The sequence below is a fragment of the Phoxinus phoxinus genome, assembly GCF_949152265.1.
Source record: "Phoxinus phoxinus genome assembly, chromosome: 6".
Lineage (NCBI taxonomy): Eukaryota > Metazoa > Chordata > Actinopteri > Cypriniformes > Leuciscidae > Phoxinus > Phoxinus phoxinus.
Genome location: NC_136881.1, coordinates 34,076,456 through 34,094,646, shown reverse-complemented (window position 1 = coordinate 34,094,646; position 18,191 = coordinate 34,076,456). Strand labels below are relative to the sequence as shown.

At 37.7% G+C, this 18,191-nt stretch overlaps 1 protein-coding gene across 1 annotated transcript; it reads right to left on the bottom strand.

The window, feature by feature from the left end:
• Positions 1 to 9: 9 nt before the first annotated feature.
• fstl1a (follistatin-like 1a) lies at positions 10 to 16,364 on the bottom strand. The gene is made up of 11 exons (XM_079616084.1): positions 16,262 to 16,364; positions 16,117 to 16,173; positions 7,066 to 7,170; positions 5,374 to 5,503; positions 5,020 to 5,052; positions 4,249 to 4,379; positions 4,021 to 4,142; positions 1,444 to 1,556; positions 1,223 to 1,333; positions 982 to 1,082; positions 10 to 831 (listed from the first exon to the last, which is right to left on the bottom strand). The coding sequence occupies exons 1-11, from the start codon at positions 16,337 to 16,339 to the stop codon at positions 790 to 792; spliced, it is 1,023 nt and encodes a 340-aa protein (XP_079472210.1). The 5' UTR covers positions 16,340 to 16,364; the 3' UTR covers positions 10 to 789.
• Between the last annotated feature and the right edge of the window lie 1,827 nt (positions 16,365 to 18,191).

Here is an 18,191-nt window from a genome sequence, read left to right as displayed (position 1 = left end):
GTTTTTTTTAAGAGTATTGCTTTATAGTTTTATTGAGTGATTGCCAATTAATAACACAACAGACAAATTAGAGAAGTTAGAGGTGAAACAGCTGTAGTATTTCCATGAAGAAAACAAATGCTAGTATTTCCATGCTAAAAGCTGGTTTAAGCTGGAATGGTCTCCCAGCTTGACCAGATGAAAAATGCCCAAAACAAAAAGCAAAAAGACCTATCTGAGCAGTTTTTTATGTTTTGAATTAATTCCGATTTATTTATTTATTTTATAAAATGTTACATAGTTTGTGTCAGCCCCTTATTAATGCAAAGTTATCACAAAATAAAAGGAATTTATGACTTTTTAAAACGCAATGTAAATTCTACACTGTACATGAGATATTTGTCATATTACAATAATCAAAATTGAAGGGGCATAATTTTACTATTACACATTCAAAAATATTGTTGATCAATACTGGTCTTTATACAAAATATAATTTCATATTTTCTGTTAACTTTAAGGTGAAATATAAACCCCTGCCTAGAAAGTACAGTGAAAGGTTACAAAAAGGTTGCAGTAATTTAAACTACAAGTACATATATACATACTCTCTTATAATACCCCCCCCCCCCCCCAAAAAAAAAAAAGAGACTATAACAAATAATATAACAGAACACAGCTATGAAAACTTCTATTATTTATATAATAATAAACTAAATTAAAATATTAAACTTTCTCTTTCCATTCAAACACAGGTTGATTGAAGCTCAAATCTGAACAAATGTTCATTTTTTCCTCTTCGACTACTCCTCAAACCTCCTTAGTTGCCACTTTCATTTTCTCCACAGTTTCCTATGGGGGCAAAACAATTCCAAAGTCACACATTTTATTTGCTTTAGGTCCAAAATGACCCAGACGAATACACATGCCATATAAGCAGAACATGATGTTATTTGTCAATACTTGAGAGCTCAGGCTTCCAGCATTACACACTGTACCAACCTGATGTTTATTAAGTTCTTCCACTCTCCGAGTCCACTCCTCTTCTGTCATCTCCTGATCATTTCCCTCCATTTCCTCAACATCATGTAACTTATTTGTACCTGTAGAGAGAGAGAGAGAAGACAGAAAGTCAGGGCACATTCCACAGATAAAAAAATCAAATTTCATCCAGCTTTGCTGTCCAACTCCCAGGCTTTGCAGAAAAAACCCACAGCAATATCTCAGGTCAGTTTTGTCTCACCATCACAAATAACAGCAGTGCAAACCCAGTTCCCGCAGGCACAAACACAGCGGTTACATTCCACCCGAGTCTCAGCACCATCCTCGTACGTCTCGTCCTCTAAGGCGCACTCTAAAAACACGCAACAGCACTCAACACACAGGCTATATGTTCATATAGGTCTGTTTATATATGTTATCATGCCAGGGAAAGTGGGCTTAGTGGTGGTAGATCTATCTTACTCCTCTCTGGAGGGTTGAATCCAGGCCTGAGGCAGTTGAGGAACTCATCAAAGCTCAGTTTCCAGTCAGCATTCTCATCAGACAGCTCAATGAGGGCATCCACACACAGACTCCTGTAGAACACAATCGCCACAGTTTTTAAGATTTTATTGCATCCTCCAGTGCAATATTTTTCTCATAACCTTCTGTTAGCATTACAACCATTTCCATGTACACGGTCATACACAAACATGTATGACAAGAACATGAACAAGAACAAGCTGGTAAAGAACATTAAAGAATGACATACAACAACCGTCTGAATAAAAAGAGGTTGGTAAGAAATTTTTCTTTTTTGATAATTGATTTTCTTTTTTTATACAGTAATCCTGTGAAATACTATTGCAATTTAAAATACATGTTTTCTATTTTGTTATGCATTTTAAAATGTAATTTACTACTGTAATGGCAAAGCAGAATTTTCTAAAGTCTTTAGTGTCACACGATCTTTTAGAAATCATTCTAAATATGCCGATTTGCTGCTCAGGAAACATTTCTTATTTTCAATGTTGAAAACAGTAGTGCTGCTTAATATTGTGTTTGTGGAAACTGATATCATTTGATTGTTTGATGAATACACACTTCAAAAATAAACATTTTGTAACGTTATAAATGTCCTTACTGTCACTTTTATTCACATTAATGAGTCCTCGCTGAATAAAACTATACATTTCTTGGAAAAAGATAGTTTTTTGCAATCAGATAGTACATCTGCTTTATAGCCACTAAAAAGGATTATAAGAATAATGACCAAAACATTTTTCTCTCTGCTGAGTATTCAATCCAAATTCAATTCAGTTTCCAATGCATAACAGTGACTATGAAATATTTCCATGTTAAAATGTGTTATAGATATGACTGTAATAGACTGTGTATTTAAATAATGTATAAAACAGCCAAGCAGTTCTTTTAAGCAATTCTGCATTTGTCATACAATCTGCAAACTGTATTCTGATATACACTGGCCATTGGCCAACAACCTCATCTCTAGATATCAGTATCAGCATTGACCTTTTGAAGAACTTGTATTGTATACTTGATGATGGATTTTGTGCCTGTTCCTATTGGCCAAAATGCGTCAAATGTAATACAATTGAAATGCTAAATGCACAAAGTAAATACAGCTGTATATGACACCAAAATCTTTTGTCTTGTCATCTTGTGTGAGTAAATTGTGAGCATATTGAAAGATTTCCTTTGTGCAGCTGTCAGAGGGACAGTGAGGTCATAATCATTACGTTTTATAGAGTAGCCCAGACATTTATCGGTTATCAGAAATCTTCAGAAAGACATTATCAGAAGTGGCTGTAAAGAGTATTGACACAGATAGTGATAAACTGATAGATAAAGACAGTATTCAGGTTAATAAAACTCACAACTCTAAACTGTGTCTATCTGATTTGTGTAGGTCGCTTGATAAAAAACATGATTACTGAGATGGAGATAAACCAACGAGGGCAATAGGACATTATAAACATGATAGAGCATGTCAATGTGACATATGAACGTTGAGTCTGAATGCAAGTGAGAATCTTTTTAAAGATGCATTGTTAAACTAAACTAAAACCTATGATCACGCGCGTGGACTTCGACCGAAAACAGGAACTAAATACAGGTCTGTGCGCTTGTTGAATTAACATAATTTTTATGAATATCTTTCATATCTAATGCAGTCAGATTCACCGTGTTCACTCTGAAGGAATCACTCAACATGGCTGGGTACTTGTATGACACATCAAGGATGATAAGATAAATAAAAGCAGGTTTAAAATTTGCCCCATTCAAGTCAATAGGGTGCAAATTTTAAAAATAGGATAACACGGTGTAGGCAACACCGATTTTTGTCGTTGTTCTCTGTATTGACAGCACTCCAAATTTACTAAAAATTGAGCTCAATGTTAAAATTGACCGGAGTTCTCCTTTAAAACGATCTTCGATAACTACTTTAGTAAAGATATAGGCCTACACATAAAACTTTATATTTGTGTGATCTAATATAAGGAATTAAATTAAGCGAATTAACGCTTTGGGGTCAGTACGATTAAAAAAAAAAATAATAATAATAATACTTTTATTCAGCAAGGACACATTCAATTGATTTAAAAAAAAAAAGTGATATAAAAAAAATCATAATGTTCTATTTCATATTAATACTGATCTTTTGAACTTTCATCAAAGAATCCCGAAAAAAAAAATTAAGCAGCATTGACAGCACCAAATCAGCAAAATAGACTGATTTCTGAAGGATCATGTGACACTGAAGACTGTAATGAAAACAGTCCTTTTTCATTTTAATAATATTTCGCAATATTACAGATTTACACAATATTATCAAATAAATCCAGATGAGCATAAGAGACTTCTTTCAAAAACATAAAAAAATCGTACCGACCCCAAACATTTGAACTCTAATGTGCAATATAAAACAAAAATAGACTGTTATAAGTGTGTGTGTGTGTGTGTGTGTGTGTGTGTGTGTGTGTGTGTGTGTGTGTGTGTGTGTGTGTGTGTGTGTGTGTGTGTGTGTGTGTGTATGACCTGAGCAGGCGGTTGTTCTCCTCCTCAGCATAAGGAGAGGTGACATTTATTGCAGTCTCATTATGCTGAATGAACTTCAGGAATTCTGTTGAATCCAACTGAGTGTCTCCATTATCATAGTTCTGTTGAGACACAAACAGCTTAACAAAAAAAATTGGGAAAAACAGACATGCATATCTGAATGCATATGCTTTGTGTTCAATAAACACAACATACACACACACAAACCTGGAAGTATTTGAGCAGGACATCTGAGAAGTTGGACCCTTTAGAAAACCAGCCGTCAGGCGACACCTCAGACTGCAACCATTCAATCACATGACTCCTCAACTCATTGCGGTCCGTAAGGTAACAAACAACTAAATAATAAAACAGAACAAATAATCACAACGTTACTATACATCTGAAAACTAAAAGACTTCACGCCCTTTCAAAGTATAATTTCAGACCCTTGAATAGTGAATGATTCAAATGAAAATATGATCATCTGATTTTAATCACCATCTACTTTTAGAAGTCGTTTATACGACACTGTTTTGCCTAAAAACAGAAAACTTTTATGCGATTTGGTCATTAATTTACACGGCAACGGCATTTTGGGGGCCTGAAAATGCAAACTTCTGAAAACGGGTTTCAAAGTGTTTTTTTTTGTATTAAGTGTTCAGTCGGCGTGTCGTGTTTCTTTACAAAGTGATATCGCCAACTACTGGCCTGGCAGCATAATACAGCAAAAGTGTAGTCGTCTGTACGCAAAAAAAACTTAAAAGAACAACTTTTCTGCTTTAGGAAGCATCGTTGTCGTGTAAATGTTCCCTTAATTTAAGGTTCTACTTCTCGTACTTTTTTTATCCAAACAAAACTGCTAAGTATTTAAACCTGAGTACCCAATTGGACATTGGATGGTGGTCTCTAACAATAAAAAGACATAATTCCACCACATTTTTAATAAAATATTTAATGATAACCAGTTCTCAATCGAATAGATGCTTGTTTACTCACTTGGGCTGTTGGTGATCTTTTCCATTTTTTTCTCTAAATAAGAAGACAGAAACCAGGTTAGTGAGCTGCTCTTTTGAGCAAAGTTCTTAACATCTATTGCATATTTATGTATTCTAATGTAGGACAATGTAGTGACATTTCTGAGAGGAAATGGCTGCTATTTTTAAAATAGTACCCAAAATTAGGTTACAATGAGATTCCGTTCTAACAGCTTTCTCATGCACATCTATGGTTTTGCGGTGAAGCATCTACACACACTAGTCATTGAAACAGAAAGGGAAATCTTAATTGCAACATTCCATTAATGTATCATGCTATTTAGACACAATAAACTAAACCTACATACACACTTACCTTCGCAATGTCCATGGTGGGCCAGCTGTACTTTGAGTCCAGTGAGACAGGCATCACGATGCAGCTCACAGTGATTACGGTACGTCTTCCCATTACTGCCGCAGACTGGACGCTTATGGGGTTTACATTGCTGATCAAAACACACACATTAAAATAAGTGTACATTTATGATATCTATGTAGTTTATATCAGTGGTTCTAGTTAATCTTGACTCAAAAATGGGTCACAGGTCTGTTATGATAGGACAGCAGCTAAAAATCAGTGCAACAAAATGCAACAAAATGCAAACAATAATATGCCAACTAACCATATACTTTTGCATATTTTAATAGCAAAATAGGCTTATCAACTTAAAAAATGTAGATAAAAACCTTTCCATGGTTTGTTGTTGATGTAAAACACTGTGTCCAGTCGAATTTGACTTTTTTTCCACCTGTCATTTTCATGTTATTAATTTTGCGTATTGTTAGGTTGCTGTAGTTCTGCAACGTATTGTTAGGTTGCTGTAGTGCTGTAGTATGGTCTTTATGTGATAAAACAAATAAATAAATAAATAAAAATGAGATAGATTAATATTTTATATATACTACTAGACCGTTGTAATCAAGTGTTGTAAACTGACAGTGTTACACGCAAGTTGAAATTTTGTGTAATGCATAACAGTCGTGACTGTAAAATATGATTCTTTAAATATTGATTTCTTTGCATGGGAGGGCATATTTTAAGTTAAGGTTTTTGGTCTAGTTTTTGGCCAGTTGACTGTTTTAAGTGGTCGCTGTGATTTTGCCAAATAAGACATGTTCCTGTTCAAAAACATAGAGCCTATCCATAACCACAACCATAATTTCAGAATCAGGGCAGATCTGGCAACCCTGGTGGGAAAGGTAGAATGTGTTTGAGTGGGTGTTTTTAGGGTTGCAGTGAATGCCCTGTCTCATCTGGTTGCCCAGTTGACGGCAACATTGCCCAGCAACATTGCTCAAAAAGTTGCCCTGTGTATCATCACCTTAACTTGCTGTCAATCAATGTGACTATATATACACAATATTAATGGGGCCTTTTCAAATACCCACACTTTCGGTCTTTGCACTTGACCACTTGTCTACTTACAGTACATGACGCATTTCCTGTATTTGGCCCAAGTGTTCAAGTAGGCGTGAAGATTGCAAGTGTGTGTAGAACTTTTGATTACCCGACAGGACACAATAGTGTTGCAAAAAAGCAAGTGTTTACAGAGCTTTGTTTTGATTTGCAATACTTTGCATCTTAAAATAAACTTTTACATGTCTGGTCAGTAGTCCCTATGTAACAGAATACACTATTTAAAATTGTGATGCTTCTAATTAAGTGATAAAAAGCAGTTGCAAATGTTGTACAAGATACACATATCCTTATTTTTGCAAAAATAAAATGACACTTTACCAATTTGTTTTACTATCAAATTACATGTAATATCTAATACATTTAACTAACAGTGGAATGTTTTCCTCGCTATCTCGCGATTTCCCGAACCTAATGCATGATGGGATGAGTGTGCGTTCAGGGCACTTTGGCATTTTTTACATACCGTCTATGATTTTTTAGACATGGTACAGTCTTGCACACTTCCTGTCGAGTGCACACGCTCTCAAGTGGGCAAGACCGCAAATGTGGCTATTTAAAGGCCCAATGCGTGTCTGAATCCTGACTCACCTCGACGCACAGACAGGTTGGTTCTCCTTTCTCTGTGACAGCGCATTCTCTTCCAGCTCCACAGAACACATTCGCACAAACTTTACTTTTACTCCTCCTCACCTCCTGCACACAACACACAAGAATCAAATGTTTGTCCATTACACCAGTAGTATATTAGTGGTGAAGGAAGGAAACGCTTCAGAAAATTAAGTTTAAAGGGATAGTTCACTTTAAAATTAAAATTCTGTCATCATTTACTCACCCTCAAGTTGTTTCAAACCTGTATGAATTTCTTTCTTCTGCTGAACACAAAGAAAGATATTTTGAAGAATGTCAGTAACCAAACAGTAGTCTGTACCCATTGACTTCCATAGTAGGAAAAAAAAATACTATGGAAGTCAATGGGTACAGACTACTGTTTGGTTACTGACATTCTTCAAAATATCTTTCTTTGTGTTCAGCAGAATAAATAAATTAATACAGGTTTGAAACAACTTGAGGGTGAGTAAATGATGACAGAATTTTAAATTTAAAGTGAACTATCCCTTTAATAGGCTACCTTATGCGAAGGACCTATAGTTTTAATACTCTTAGTTAATACTCAAAGGGATAGTTCACCCAAAAGCGATATTTCTGTTATCATTTACTCACCCTCAGGTTGTTCCAAACCTTTATGAATGGGTCAATTTAGTTTTTTTAGTTTTTTAATATGGAAGTCAATGTCTGTTGTCATCAACTGGTTTCCGACATTCTTCAAAATTAATACAGGTGCAACAACTTGTGAGTGAGTAGGCCTAGCCTAAACGATGGTAGAATTTTCATTCAACTATTTATTTAAATAAGTCCGAATACTAAACCCCAAACCCTATTAATCCCGTTTTTTTCCAAGTCTAAAATCGCACATGCCGATTTTAAATTTAACCACAAGATGGCAGACTACACTTCATATCTAGTGCACTAGTTCATATCTAACTAAATCTGGAGCAGAATTATCTATTAATAAGCAATCGCTGTTTTCTTTATTTGATAACAAATCTGACAGTACACACACACACACACACACACAGTAATAGTCTACAAAAATGGACTTTTACTCATGTTTTCACCTAAATAAACAGATCTCGCTGACTCAATCCCCACAGACATGCTGCCCTTTTATTGTGCTGTCTGATTGGTGCAAACTGAAGTGAAAGCCATATAGTGACACAGCTCCAGATGGGAGCCAGACCATGTTGACCTTTGCCATCTAATAAAGAGGGGGAGTAACAAAGAGTCTGACCATGACAATACACCAGCGCATGCTGTTACTCTGAAACACACACTGCAAGACAGATGGCACACACACTCCCACACATGTACAAACTATCTGCAACATATGTGTATCCTATTAAAAAATATATATATATAAAAAAAAAAGGTAACGTTAATTGCGACTTTTTACCTCACAGTTCTGACTTTTTTCTCGCATTTAAAAAAAAAAAGTTTATATGGCGCCATTTTGCCTTTTTAACTTGCGAGAAATTAGGAATTGTGAGATGTAAACTCGTAATTCTTAATTATTAAATCTGAGAATTTAGATTTTTTTTTTCAGACGTGAGATATTAACTCGAAAAAAGTAAGAATTGCTTGTTTATATTGCGCAATTCTGACTTAATTTATCAAATTCTGAGAGAAAAAGTCAAAATTGTGAGATAAAAAGTATACAAATATGTTCCAAAAAATGTTTGTTTAATTTTTAAGCAGCAGACTTTTTTAACCTCAACCAATTTGCAGTCTTTCACCTCTGTCAAAATGTATTTTATTGTATTACCGTATGTATTTTTTAGTTTAGTTTAAAGTGCAACTAAAAAGACCAAAAATGGAACACTGTTAATATTCTTGACAATAAAATAAAATTCATTTTGAGAGATATTCTTTTTCTATTCTATTATAAATAGCAAGTGCATACTTGCTGGCACAGTGCAGACTGCATTGGAATGTACAGGAAGATGGAGTAATAGTTGGATATGTTGACATATGGCCTTAGGACATCTGTCCATTTCTCCATGCCCTGTGACCCCTTAACTCTGACCTTTACCATCTCACTGGGAAGATTGTGGAAGACAATAGAATGGTATTTCAAGGAAGAGAGTCTCATGTAGGGTGGAGCAGCCTAAGGCCATGCTTCTCTTTCTTTCTATCTCACAGAAAGAGTGCACATGCAATAAATATTTCACATAAAATGTGCATTGAGTGCCAATAATAAGATCTCATTTGGAGAAAGCGTCACAATTTTCCAGTGGTGTGTGTGTGTGTGTGTGTGTGTGTGTGTGTGTGTGTGTGTGTGTGTGTGTGTGTGTGTGTGTGTGTGTGTGTGTGTGTGTGTGTGTGTGTGTGTGTGTGTGTGTGTGTGTGTGTGTGTGTGTGTGTGTGTGTGTGTGTGTGTGTGTGTGTGTGTGTGTGTGTGTGTGTGTGTGTGTGTGTGTGTGTGTGTGTGTGTGTGTGTGTGTGTGTGTGTGTGTGTGTGTGTGTGTGTGTGTGTGTGTGTGTGTGTGTGTGTGTGTGTGTGTGTGTGTGTGTGTGTGTGTGTGTGTGTGTGTGTGTGTGTGTGTGTGTGTGTGTGTGTGTGTGTGTGTGTGTGTGTGTGTGTGTGTGTGTGTGTGTGTGTGTGTGTGTGTGTGTGTGTGTGTGTGTGTGTGTGTGTGTGTGTGTGTGTGTGTGTGTGTGTGTGTGTGTGTGTGTGTGTGTGTGTGTGTGTGTGTGTGTGTGTGTGTGTGTGTGTGTGTGTGTGTGTGTGTGTGTGTGTGTGTGTGTGTGTGTGTGTGTGTGTGTGTGTGTGTGTGTGTGTGTGTGTGTGTGTGTGTGTGTGTGTGTGTGTGTGTGTGTGTGTGTGTGTGTGTGTGTGTGTGTGTGTGTGTGTGTGTGTGTGTGTGTGTGTGTGTGTGTGTGTGTGTGTGTGTGTGTGTGTGTGTGTGTGTGTGTGTGTGTGTGTGTGTGTGTGTGTGTGTGTGTGTGTGTGTGTGTGTGTGTGTGTGTGTGTGTGTGTGTGTGTGTGTGTGTGTGTGTGTGTGTGTGTGTGTGTGTGTGTGTGTGTGTGTGTGTGTGTGTGTGTGTGTGTGTGTGTGTGTGTGTGTGTGTGTGTGTGTGTGTGTGTGTGTGTGTGTGTGTGTGTGTGTGTGTGTGTGTGTGTGTGTGTGTGTGTGTGTGTGTGTGTGTGTGTGTGTGTGTGTGTGTGTGTGTGTGTGTGTGTGTGTGTGTGTGTGTGTGTGTGTGTGTGTGTGTGTGTGTGTGTGTGTGTGTGTGTGTGTGTGTGTGTGTGTGTGTGTGTGTGTGTGTGTGTGTGTGTGTGTGTGTGTGTGTGTGTGTGTGTGTGTGTGTGTGTGTGTGTGTGTGTGTGTGTGTGTGTGTGTGTGTGTGTGTGTGTGTGTGTGTGTGTGTGTGTGTGTGTGTGTGTGTGTGTGTGTGTGTGTGTGTGTGTGTGTGTGTGTGTGTGTGTGTGTGTGTGTGTGTGTGTGTGTGTGTGTACCAGTGAATGTGCACAAAGGGCAACACTAACAGGCCTGGTCCATTTATTTGATTTGTTAACAGGACAAATAAAAACAAAATTCCCTTGCTTCCTCACTAGATACTTTTCAACTTTTTAGACTGGGTCTGATTTAAGATATTTCAACATTGCTGCATGGCTCTTCTAAAATATGGAAAGCAGCTTGTTTATTCCTCTTCTATATTCATTTGAGCACCATAACCAATCCAATACAGCAACATTGGCACAACCAATGGCATGAGTTCCACAAAATATTAGGCAGCACAACTGATTTCAGCATTATATTAATAAGAAATGTTTCTTGAGCAGCAAATTATCATATTAGAATGTTTTCTGATGGATCATGTGAGTAATGTAATGATGCTGAAAATTCAGCTTTGCATCACAGGAAATATTTTTATATTATATTATATATTAAAAGGTACACTGTTACATTTACTAAATATATATTAAACGGGTACATCATGAATCCATCTTCCAAACAGTGTTTTTGTCTTATCCTGAATCACTAGCATATAATAAGTGTTTATATTCAGACTAGTACCTGCGAGTGAGACAAAGGGAGATATTTTCTTTTAAAGAGATTGCTTTACAAACGGCTGGTCGGGACTACACGACATTCCTCCCGGATTAGTGACATCACTAACCCTAAAATGTACATAAACCCCGGCCCCGGGAATGTGATTTATAGATTATCAAGACAGAATATGCTAATCAATGACTATAAGATAACATCAGCTCCATAAATTCATCAACTAACCATTCAGAAATGTCCTGTTGTCACTTCTTGAGTCTCTCCATCTTTGTCTGACTCCGGTTTGAACAACATAAAAGCTAAACGGTTTTGAAAATGTTCAGTGTTCTGTGCCGGGAGCAGCAGCTCATTTGCATTTAAAGGGACGGGCACAAAACGGTGCGTTTTTGCTCACCCTCAAAAAGGGACAACTTTAACATGCTATATAAAAATATCTGCTGTGTCTTTTGAGCTAAAACTTCACATACACACTCTGGGGACATCAGAGATTTATTTTACATCTTGTGAAAAGGGCATACCACCCCTTTAAGGAACCATCAAACTGATTTAGTATGTCAATACAGTCAGTGTTCCCTTTCCCCACACTTATGAATGATGAAATGAGAGTTAAACATATTAATATTAACAAGTAGTAAAAGAGAGAGAGAGCCGACGAAAAACAGAGGAATTCACACCCTTACAGATGGTGCCTAAATTGAGACTTCCCCACAGTTTCAACAGAACATTAAAAGCAATAAGCTGAGCTGAGCGGAAACTACTTTCACACAAATATCTCCACCAACAGGCTGTATAAAGCATAGAAGACACACAAACACCGGGCTTTGACCTAAAACCAGAGGGCAGACAGAACATTCCTCACATTCCAGAGTGTGTCAGCTGAGATCGTCTGATGGAGATCCGAGCAGACAGACTCTGTTAGATGACACCAAAGCATTAGTGAACAGAAGTCACTATACACTCACTGTATGAAATAAACCCCTGGTATGAAAGACTGACAGCAATGCCTGTTCACATTCTGGCTTTTGTTCTGATGCAGTCTGGCGCCCGTTTCACGATCCGTAGGTAGAGCGTGCCCATGGAAACAGGTTGGAGAATTCTCACTGGAAATGAATGTGGTCCGGCAATGCGTTGCGTTGCAGAAGCAGTGCAGATTCAGTCCACTATTTCACAGTCAACATATGACTTCCTGCAATGGGTAAAGCAAGGATAACTACACCTTACCTCACATTTTGAAAAGTCAACACAATGGATGGCACTGACCTCATCGTGGAGGTGGAAAAACAAAGTTCAGTATGATCCACAGGATTTCTTGTATAAAGATTTAAAGTGCCCCTATTATGCTTTTTCGAAAAATACCTTTCATGCACTGAGTAATACCGCTGTTTGTGAATGTAACTGGGACTTACTGTCTCACAAAATAACTGATTCTGAACAGCCTGCAACGAGTCGGCAGTAATTCCAGCCTTACTTCCTGAACGAACGTAGGTTTGTAACAAATTTGCATAATGCCAGCCTACGGTGGTGATCCACTTGTCCGTGCGATACTTCTGTCGCGCCGCACTCCACTTTATTCCTATGGGTGACGTCAAGCGACTTTGACGCGACCGCAAAGCATTCCGGGGAGGGCGGCGCTTCATTTGAAAAAATGCCGCGCGTCAAAAAGCTGGCCGATGCCCATCTTTATGCAAATTAATTCTGTTGAACGCGACGCAGCTATCCAATAGTAGCAAGCACATGGAGACAGGGGGCAGTCTCTCGCGGGTCCTTTGTTCTAGACTGGCTGCTGGCAATTAAATAGCCGCGATGGCAAAAAGCACTCACAGTTTCTCGTTCATCTTTAATATTATGCATGTTATGTACTGATTCCATTTATATTTAGAATTTTCCTTCCAAAATGTTTGTTTGTAGTGGCAAGAAAATGTATTTGTTGTCTACAACATGGAGAAACATCTGCGAATGTCACTAACAAACATTACTAGGCATTGCAACCAGTAGCGGGAACGCCCACTTGCGACCTAACCGCCAGCCACTGGCGACCTGCAGCGACAAAGTCGCTTGTTGTGTGAACGTAGCCTAAGGTCTTCATCTTCCAAAGGACTCGGACTCTAATTGATATGGTAAAACCAACGCCACCGTTACTGTTCGTATCATTGTGTATCAAATGATGAGGAAGCCTCAGGAGCTGAAAATCAGATATTGTATTGGGCGTTTCATTTTCCGATATGCGCTGTAAGCATTTGATCAATCACAACAGACTGGGCCATCTGACCAATCAAAGCAGAGTGGGGTCTCAGAAAGGAGGGCTTTAGAGAGACCAAATCCTTTATCGAACCTTCTGCACCGCATACAGATCATGTGTAAAACGAGCGTCATATACACCAACCCTTCGCTCGTGTGGATGACCTTAACTGTGAACATATGTTAAAATTCATTAACACCCATAAGGAAACCAAAAAGGAAACACTACTCTAAAAAATAAAATGTACTTATCCACATTTTAACACATCAACCAATTTGAAACCCCAGGCATGAAACAATACAAGTATGCATCAAAGACAAGATTTGGTCACTTCGTCAATGGTAGATGTTTTTCAGGCCTAATGCTAAATATTCAGAATTACTTGCTTTGTCTCGGTTTTGCAATAATGTTGCATTCCAACACCCTTCAGTAAATGCTGAAAAACACTTAAAAGTGTTAGTTCCTGTGTGTCGCAGCACAATCTGCAGCATTTGTAATAAACACGACCATAAGTAATTTAGTCCATTCCCAAACCCTAAACACATTTTTGAAACCCTGACTTATACCACTAAATCGTTCAGGTTCAATTTCAGGGCTTTGGTATATCGATAAATCCATATTTCTATCCTCACAATATTAGTAAAGGAGTAACTTTCTAGTTCTGCTGAGTGCTAAACACACGTCTACAGACAAAGATTCATAGGTGGGCTTCTAGGGACCAGAATGTTTTGCAACTTGCACAAATAAGCATCCACACTCGCAAAACCCACTCAGAAGACCTTAGCCACCCTATCAACCACCAACGACACCCTTTTGCACAGGCACCACTGGTTGAATTTCTAGTGAAAGAAATGTGACTTTATAGTTATACTCACAGGCCACCATCCGGAAGCTCATTAGATTAGTACCCTGCAGTGGCAGAATGCAAATGATCTGATACCATCATGTGTTATCTTTAGTTGCTGTATTTTTTTAGCAAAGCATTGAAGCCCCTCTTTGCCTGAGGGGGCCTAGATCTCATACTTCTGCCTGGATGTTTGTCCATGTTCATATGATTGCATGATCAGAATGCCAGCATAACTGTGTTTATGTTGGAGGAACTGACAAATGAAGTATAGAAACGTCTGTGCATACATGGTGAGTTTAAGTAAATTAGGCCACTTTTTGGCATTGATATGTCTGTCAAAATTGGCCCAATTTACTCAAATACACCTTACCTTTACTATGATGGACATACATATGCTCCTCTCCAACTTTTGTTAAACCTGCATAGTGGAAACAATACATCTAATTGAGTGTATAAGCACCAATGGACACGTTATAAAGATGGTAAAGTGCTACTATTCAAAAGCTTTTGGTTTTTTGAAAGAAAATTGCAAAATTAAAAATCTTAGACACCAATCTTTCCAAAAGGTCAATCTGTTCCTCAACCATCTCATCATCATGCAGATGTTAGCTGTGAAGTCATCTCTGAAACTATACCCTCTACACAACTGCTCTCACTGAACGCTAGATCTTCGGTGTGTGAGACCTGTTGTTTGGTGTCTAATGAAAAGGCATGTGGTCGTTCGTCTTGATGATGTGCAGATGTAACAGGCCTCCAGGCGCCCACATGAAAAGACCAGCACATCTGCCATGTCTAACTATGTCAACACTGCACAAGACCAGAGGACGGATCACATGCCAGAGATTCAATTCTGATAGTTGCGCGCACACACACGTTTGTGTTTGTGACAGACCGAATGGCTGTGCCTTTTGCATCTGTGTGAAGTAATGGTGTTAAAATGCCCTTATCCCACCCAGGTGGTAACGTCTGCTGTTGTTTTGCTTTCCATTACTCCACGTACCAATTACTTTGCTTTTACCTGCCAAGACAAACAGCAGCTGTTCATGCCCAGAAAATGTAGCTCACGTCTGACTGCTGACTCACTGCTGCGTTAACAGTCCGAAAAAAAAGGTGCTTTAGGGCTTCTGAAGTTACAGTAAGTTTAAACTATCACAGTGTGAAAACAATTCGTAGAAAAACGTAAAGAGCACTAGTCATCTTCGGTCATTATCCGTTATGTTTACAGTCATTTCCTTTAGCCCTAAAACACAAATCAATGCAATTCTCTTTAGGTTCGATGGGGTTCTGTATAGAACTCTAGGGTTCTTGACTCAATTTTAAAGAACTTTATGCCAAAACGGTTCTAATGTCTTACAATAATGCATAATGCTTTCATGTGTAATGGGTTATTTAAAATTTTCTAGTGATAAATTATGTTTACAAGCTGTTTAATTCATGATAAAAAATGTATTAAACAGAAAAAATAAATACAATTATATTATTCAGAACCTTTTTTTTTTATTAATGAACTAAATCCATAAAATGATCCCATGATAGGAACCCCTAAAAGGGTCTATATATGAAGTGTCTGAGAACCCTTTAATTTTCTATAGAACCTTTTGTTCTGCCTGTGAAAAATCAATACGGAAAAATCCTAAATTTATGAACCTTTCTTACCACATTTAAAACTCTCAAGAGTTAGTACTACTTTAGAAACCTGTTTATTAACAAAAGGCATTAAAATTATATTTTAGTGACTGACTGTCTCAAATGATTAGGCTTTAATATCATACATGCCAAATAAGTTAAATCCTCTGATACCTGATGGATTTATGGCTGTAGTTATTTGCGGTTATTCATATCAGCAATGTTCCATTCAGCTCCTAAAGTCACTTTTCTTCTATAGAGACTGTTGTCTAAAGAATTCAGAAAGCTTTCTGTCTTACCTCTGCATAACAGCAGACAACGAAGAGGACAATGAATGGAGAAAGTGTCCTAATAATCTGCGGAAAGACACAAAAATATAAGAACAGATACATCAGATGTATCAGTGCACATATAAGGTCGGATTCATAAAGCTTGATGACTTACCATTATCAGGAGATGAGAGGAGAAAGGAGAGATGAGAGGAGCTGCTGCACGGGCAGAGTAAGAACTGAAGGACAACATTACAGACTTCTGGAGAGATCCAGTGATTCACCCTCCCCCAGACCCCCACCCCCAAACACACACACACACACGTTTTCACGTTTTATGGGGACTTTCCAGACATAATTGTTTTTATACTGTACAGTTTCTATCCCCCTTGACTAGGACCACTAAACCTATCCATCACAGAAAACTTTCTGCATTTTTACATTTTCAAAAAACATAACTTATGATTTATAAGCTGTTTTCCTCATGGGGACCAAAAAAATATGGATATTTTTCTTACACGAACGCATCGCTTCAGAAGGCCTTTATTAACCCCCCAGAGCCATGTGGAGCACTTTTATGATGAATAGATGCACTTTCATGGACTTCAAAACGGCAATTCACTGCCATTATAAAGCTTGGAAGAGCCAGGACATTTTTTAATATAACTCCGATTGTATTCGTCTGAAAGAAGAATGTCATATACACCTGGCTATGACTTGAGGGTGAGTAAATCATGGGCTAATTTTCATTTTTGGGTGATCTATTCCTTTCATTATATTTTTTATGGCCTAACCCAATGCCTACCCCCTAAACATAACCCTCACAAATTTTAAGTCCCCCTGTGGTGAAAATCAAGCTTTTAATGTTGTTTATATGTCTATGTATGTGGTGTTTTTAATATGCTTTAAGACAAACCATGTACAAATTCATGAGTCAACACCATTGCTGAGTATTTTCTCCTTAAATCTGCAGTGAACCTAAGACAATCTCAAAAACGCGGTTTGAAATCGCTGGTGTTTCTGACGTCACAAACTACATTGTAACCAATCCACCGTGTGATCATCAACGAGTAGATCTCTGAGTGGGGGTGGGGCTGATTTGCATATTCATAGAACTGCGTATACTACATTCAATACATTCAAGCTATTTTAAGGCATGAATCTTTTTTTTTTTCACTGATTTTTTTTTTAAATGTCATTGGTTAAAGATCAAAGATGAGTTTTAAGGGATACAATTATTGAATATGGGGGACTTTAAATGATAATTCCGGTATTTAACACCTTGAGTCTATATTGTAGTTTGTTTTGGATGAACAAGAGTGGTGGACAAATTTTTTTTGACAATGGTTCCTCTCTCGAGTTTTTGACTATAATAGAATTGGCCATGGACCCATTTAACATTGGAGTCAATGGTCAAGTCATGTCCGACAATCTCATTAAAACAACCTTTAACATTAGTTTTCAAAACTGTGCAACTCACCGAGTGATTAGTGATGTTAGTTGATGTTCCAGAAACAAAAAGTGTTGCGAAATACAGTTTCTGTCGTGTTTTATTCGTCATTTTGTAAAATCCCATTGATTTCTGTTGAAGGACTGAGTGCTCGTTAAAGGATAATTCCGGTATTTAACACCTTGAGTCTATATTGTAGTTTGTTTTGGATGAACAAGAGTGGTGGACAACATTTTTTTGACAATGGTTCCTCTCTCGAGTTTTTGACTATAAAAGAATTGGCCATGGACCCATTTAACATTCGAGTCAATGTGCATGTCCGAAAATGTCATTAAAACAACCAATAATGTTCGTTTACAAAACTGTTAAACTCACCGAGTGGTTAGTGGTTTTCGTTGATGATTATAAACAATATATCGTCGCAATATATGATTCCAATCCATTTATTTTGCTATAGTGGAACTATTTTTTCAGAACCGTGTAACTTCCGCTCAATATTTGAATCTGAAGCGTTAGCACACTCCCGACCACTTGATGGCGATAACCGATGTTTATGTCTCGCGGGACACTCACGGTCACAGTCGAGTTCAACTTCATATTGCACTGGTCAGTGGTCACGTCTTTCAATATGGTTAGAATTTGTGCGGTCAAAAAC

What these genes read in the sequence shown, in the direction of transcription:
- fstl1a (XM_079616084.1), bottom strand. Translation starts at nt 16,339, where the DNA reads ATGTTGTCCTTCAGTTCTTACTCTGCCCGTGCAGCAGCTCCTCTCATC. An exon ending in CAACCTGTCTGTGCGTCGAG is followed by an intron (nt 5,504 to 7,065) that starts GTGAGTCAGGAT and finishes TGTTTTGATCAG; the next exon opens with CAATGTAAACCCCATAAGCG. An exon ending in TCCTGCTCAAATACTTCCAG is followed by an intron (nt 4,143 to 4,248) that starts GTTTGTGTGTGT and finishes GTGTCTCAACAG; the next exon opens with AACTATGATAATGGAGACAC.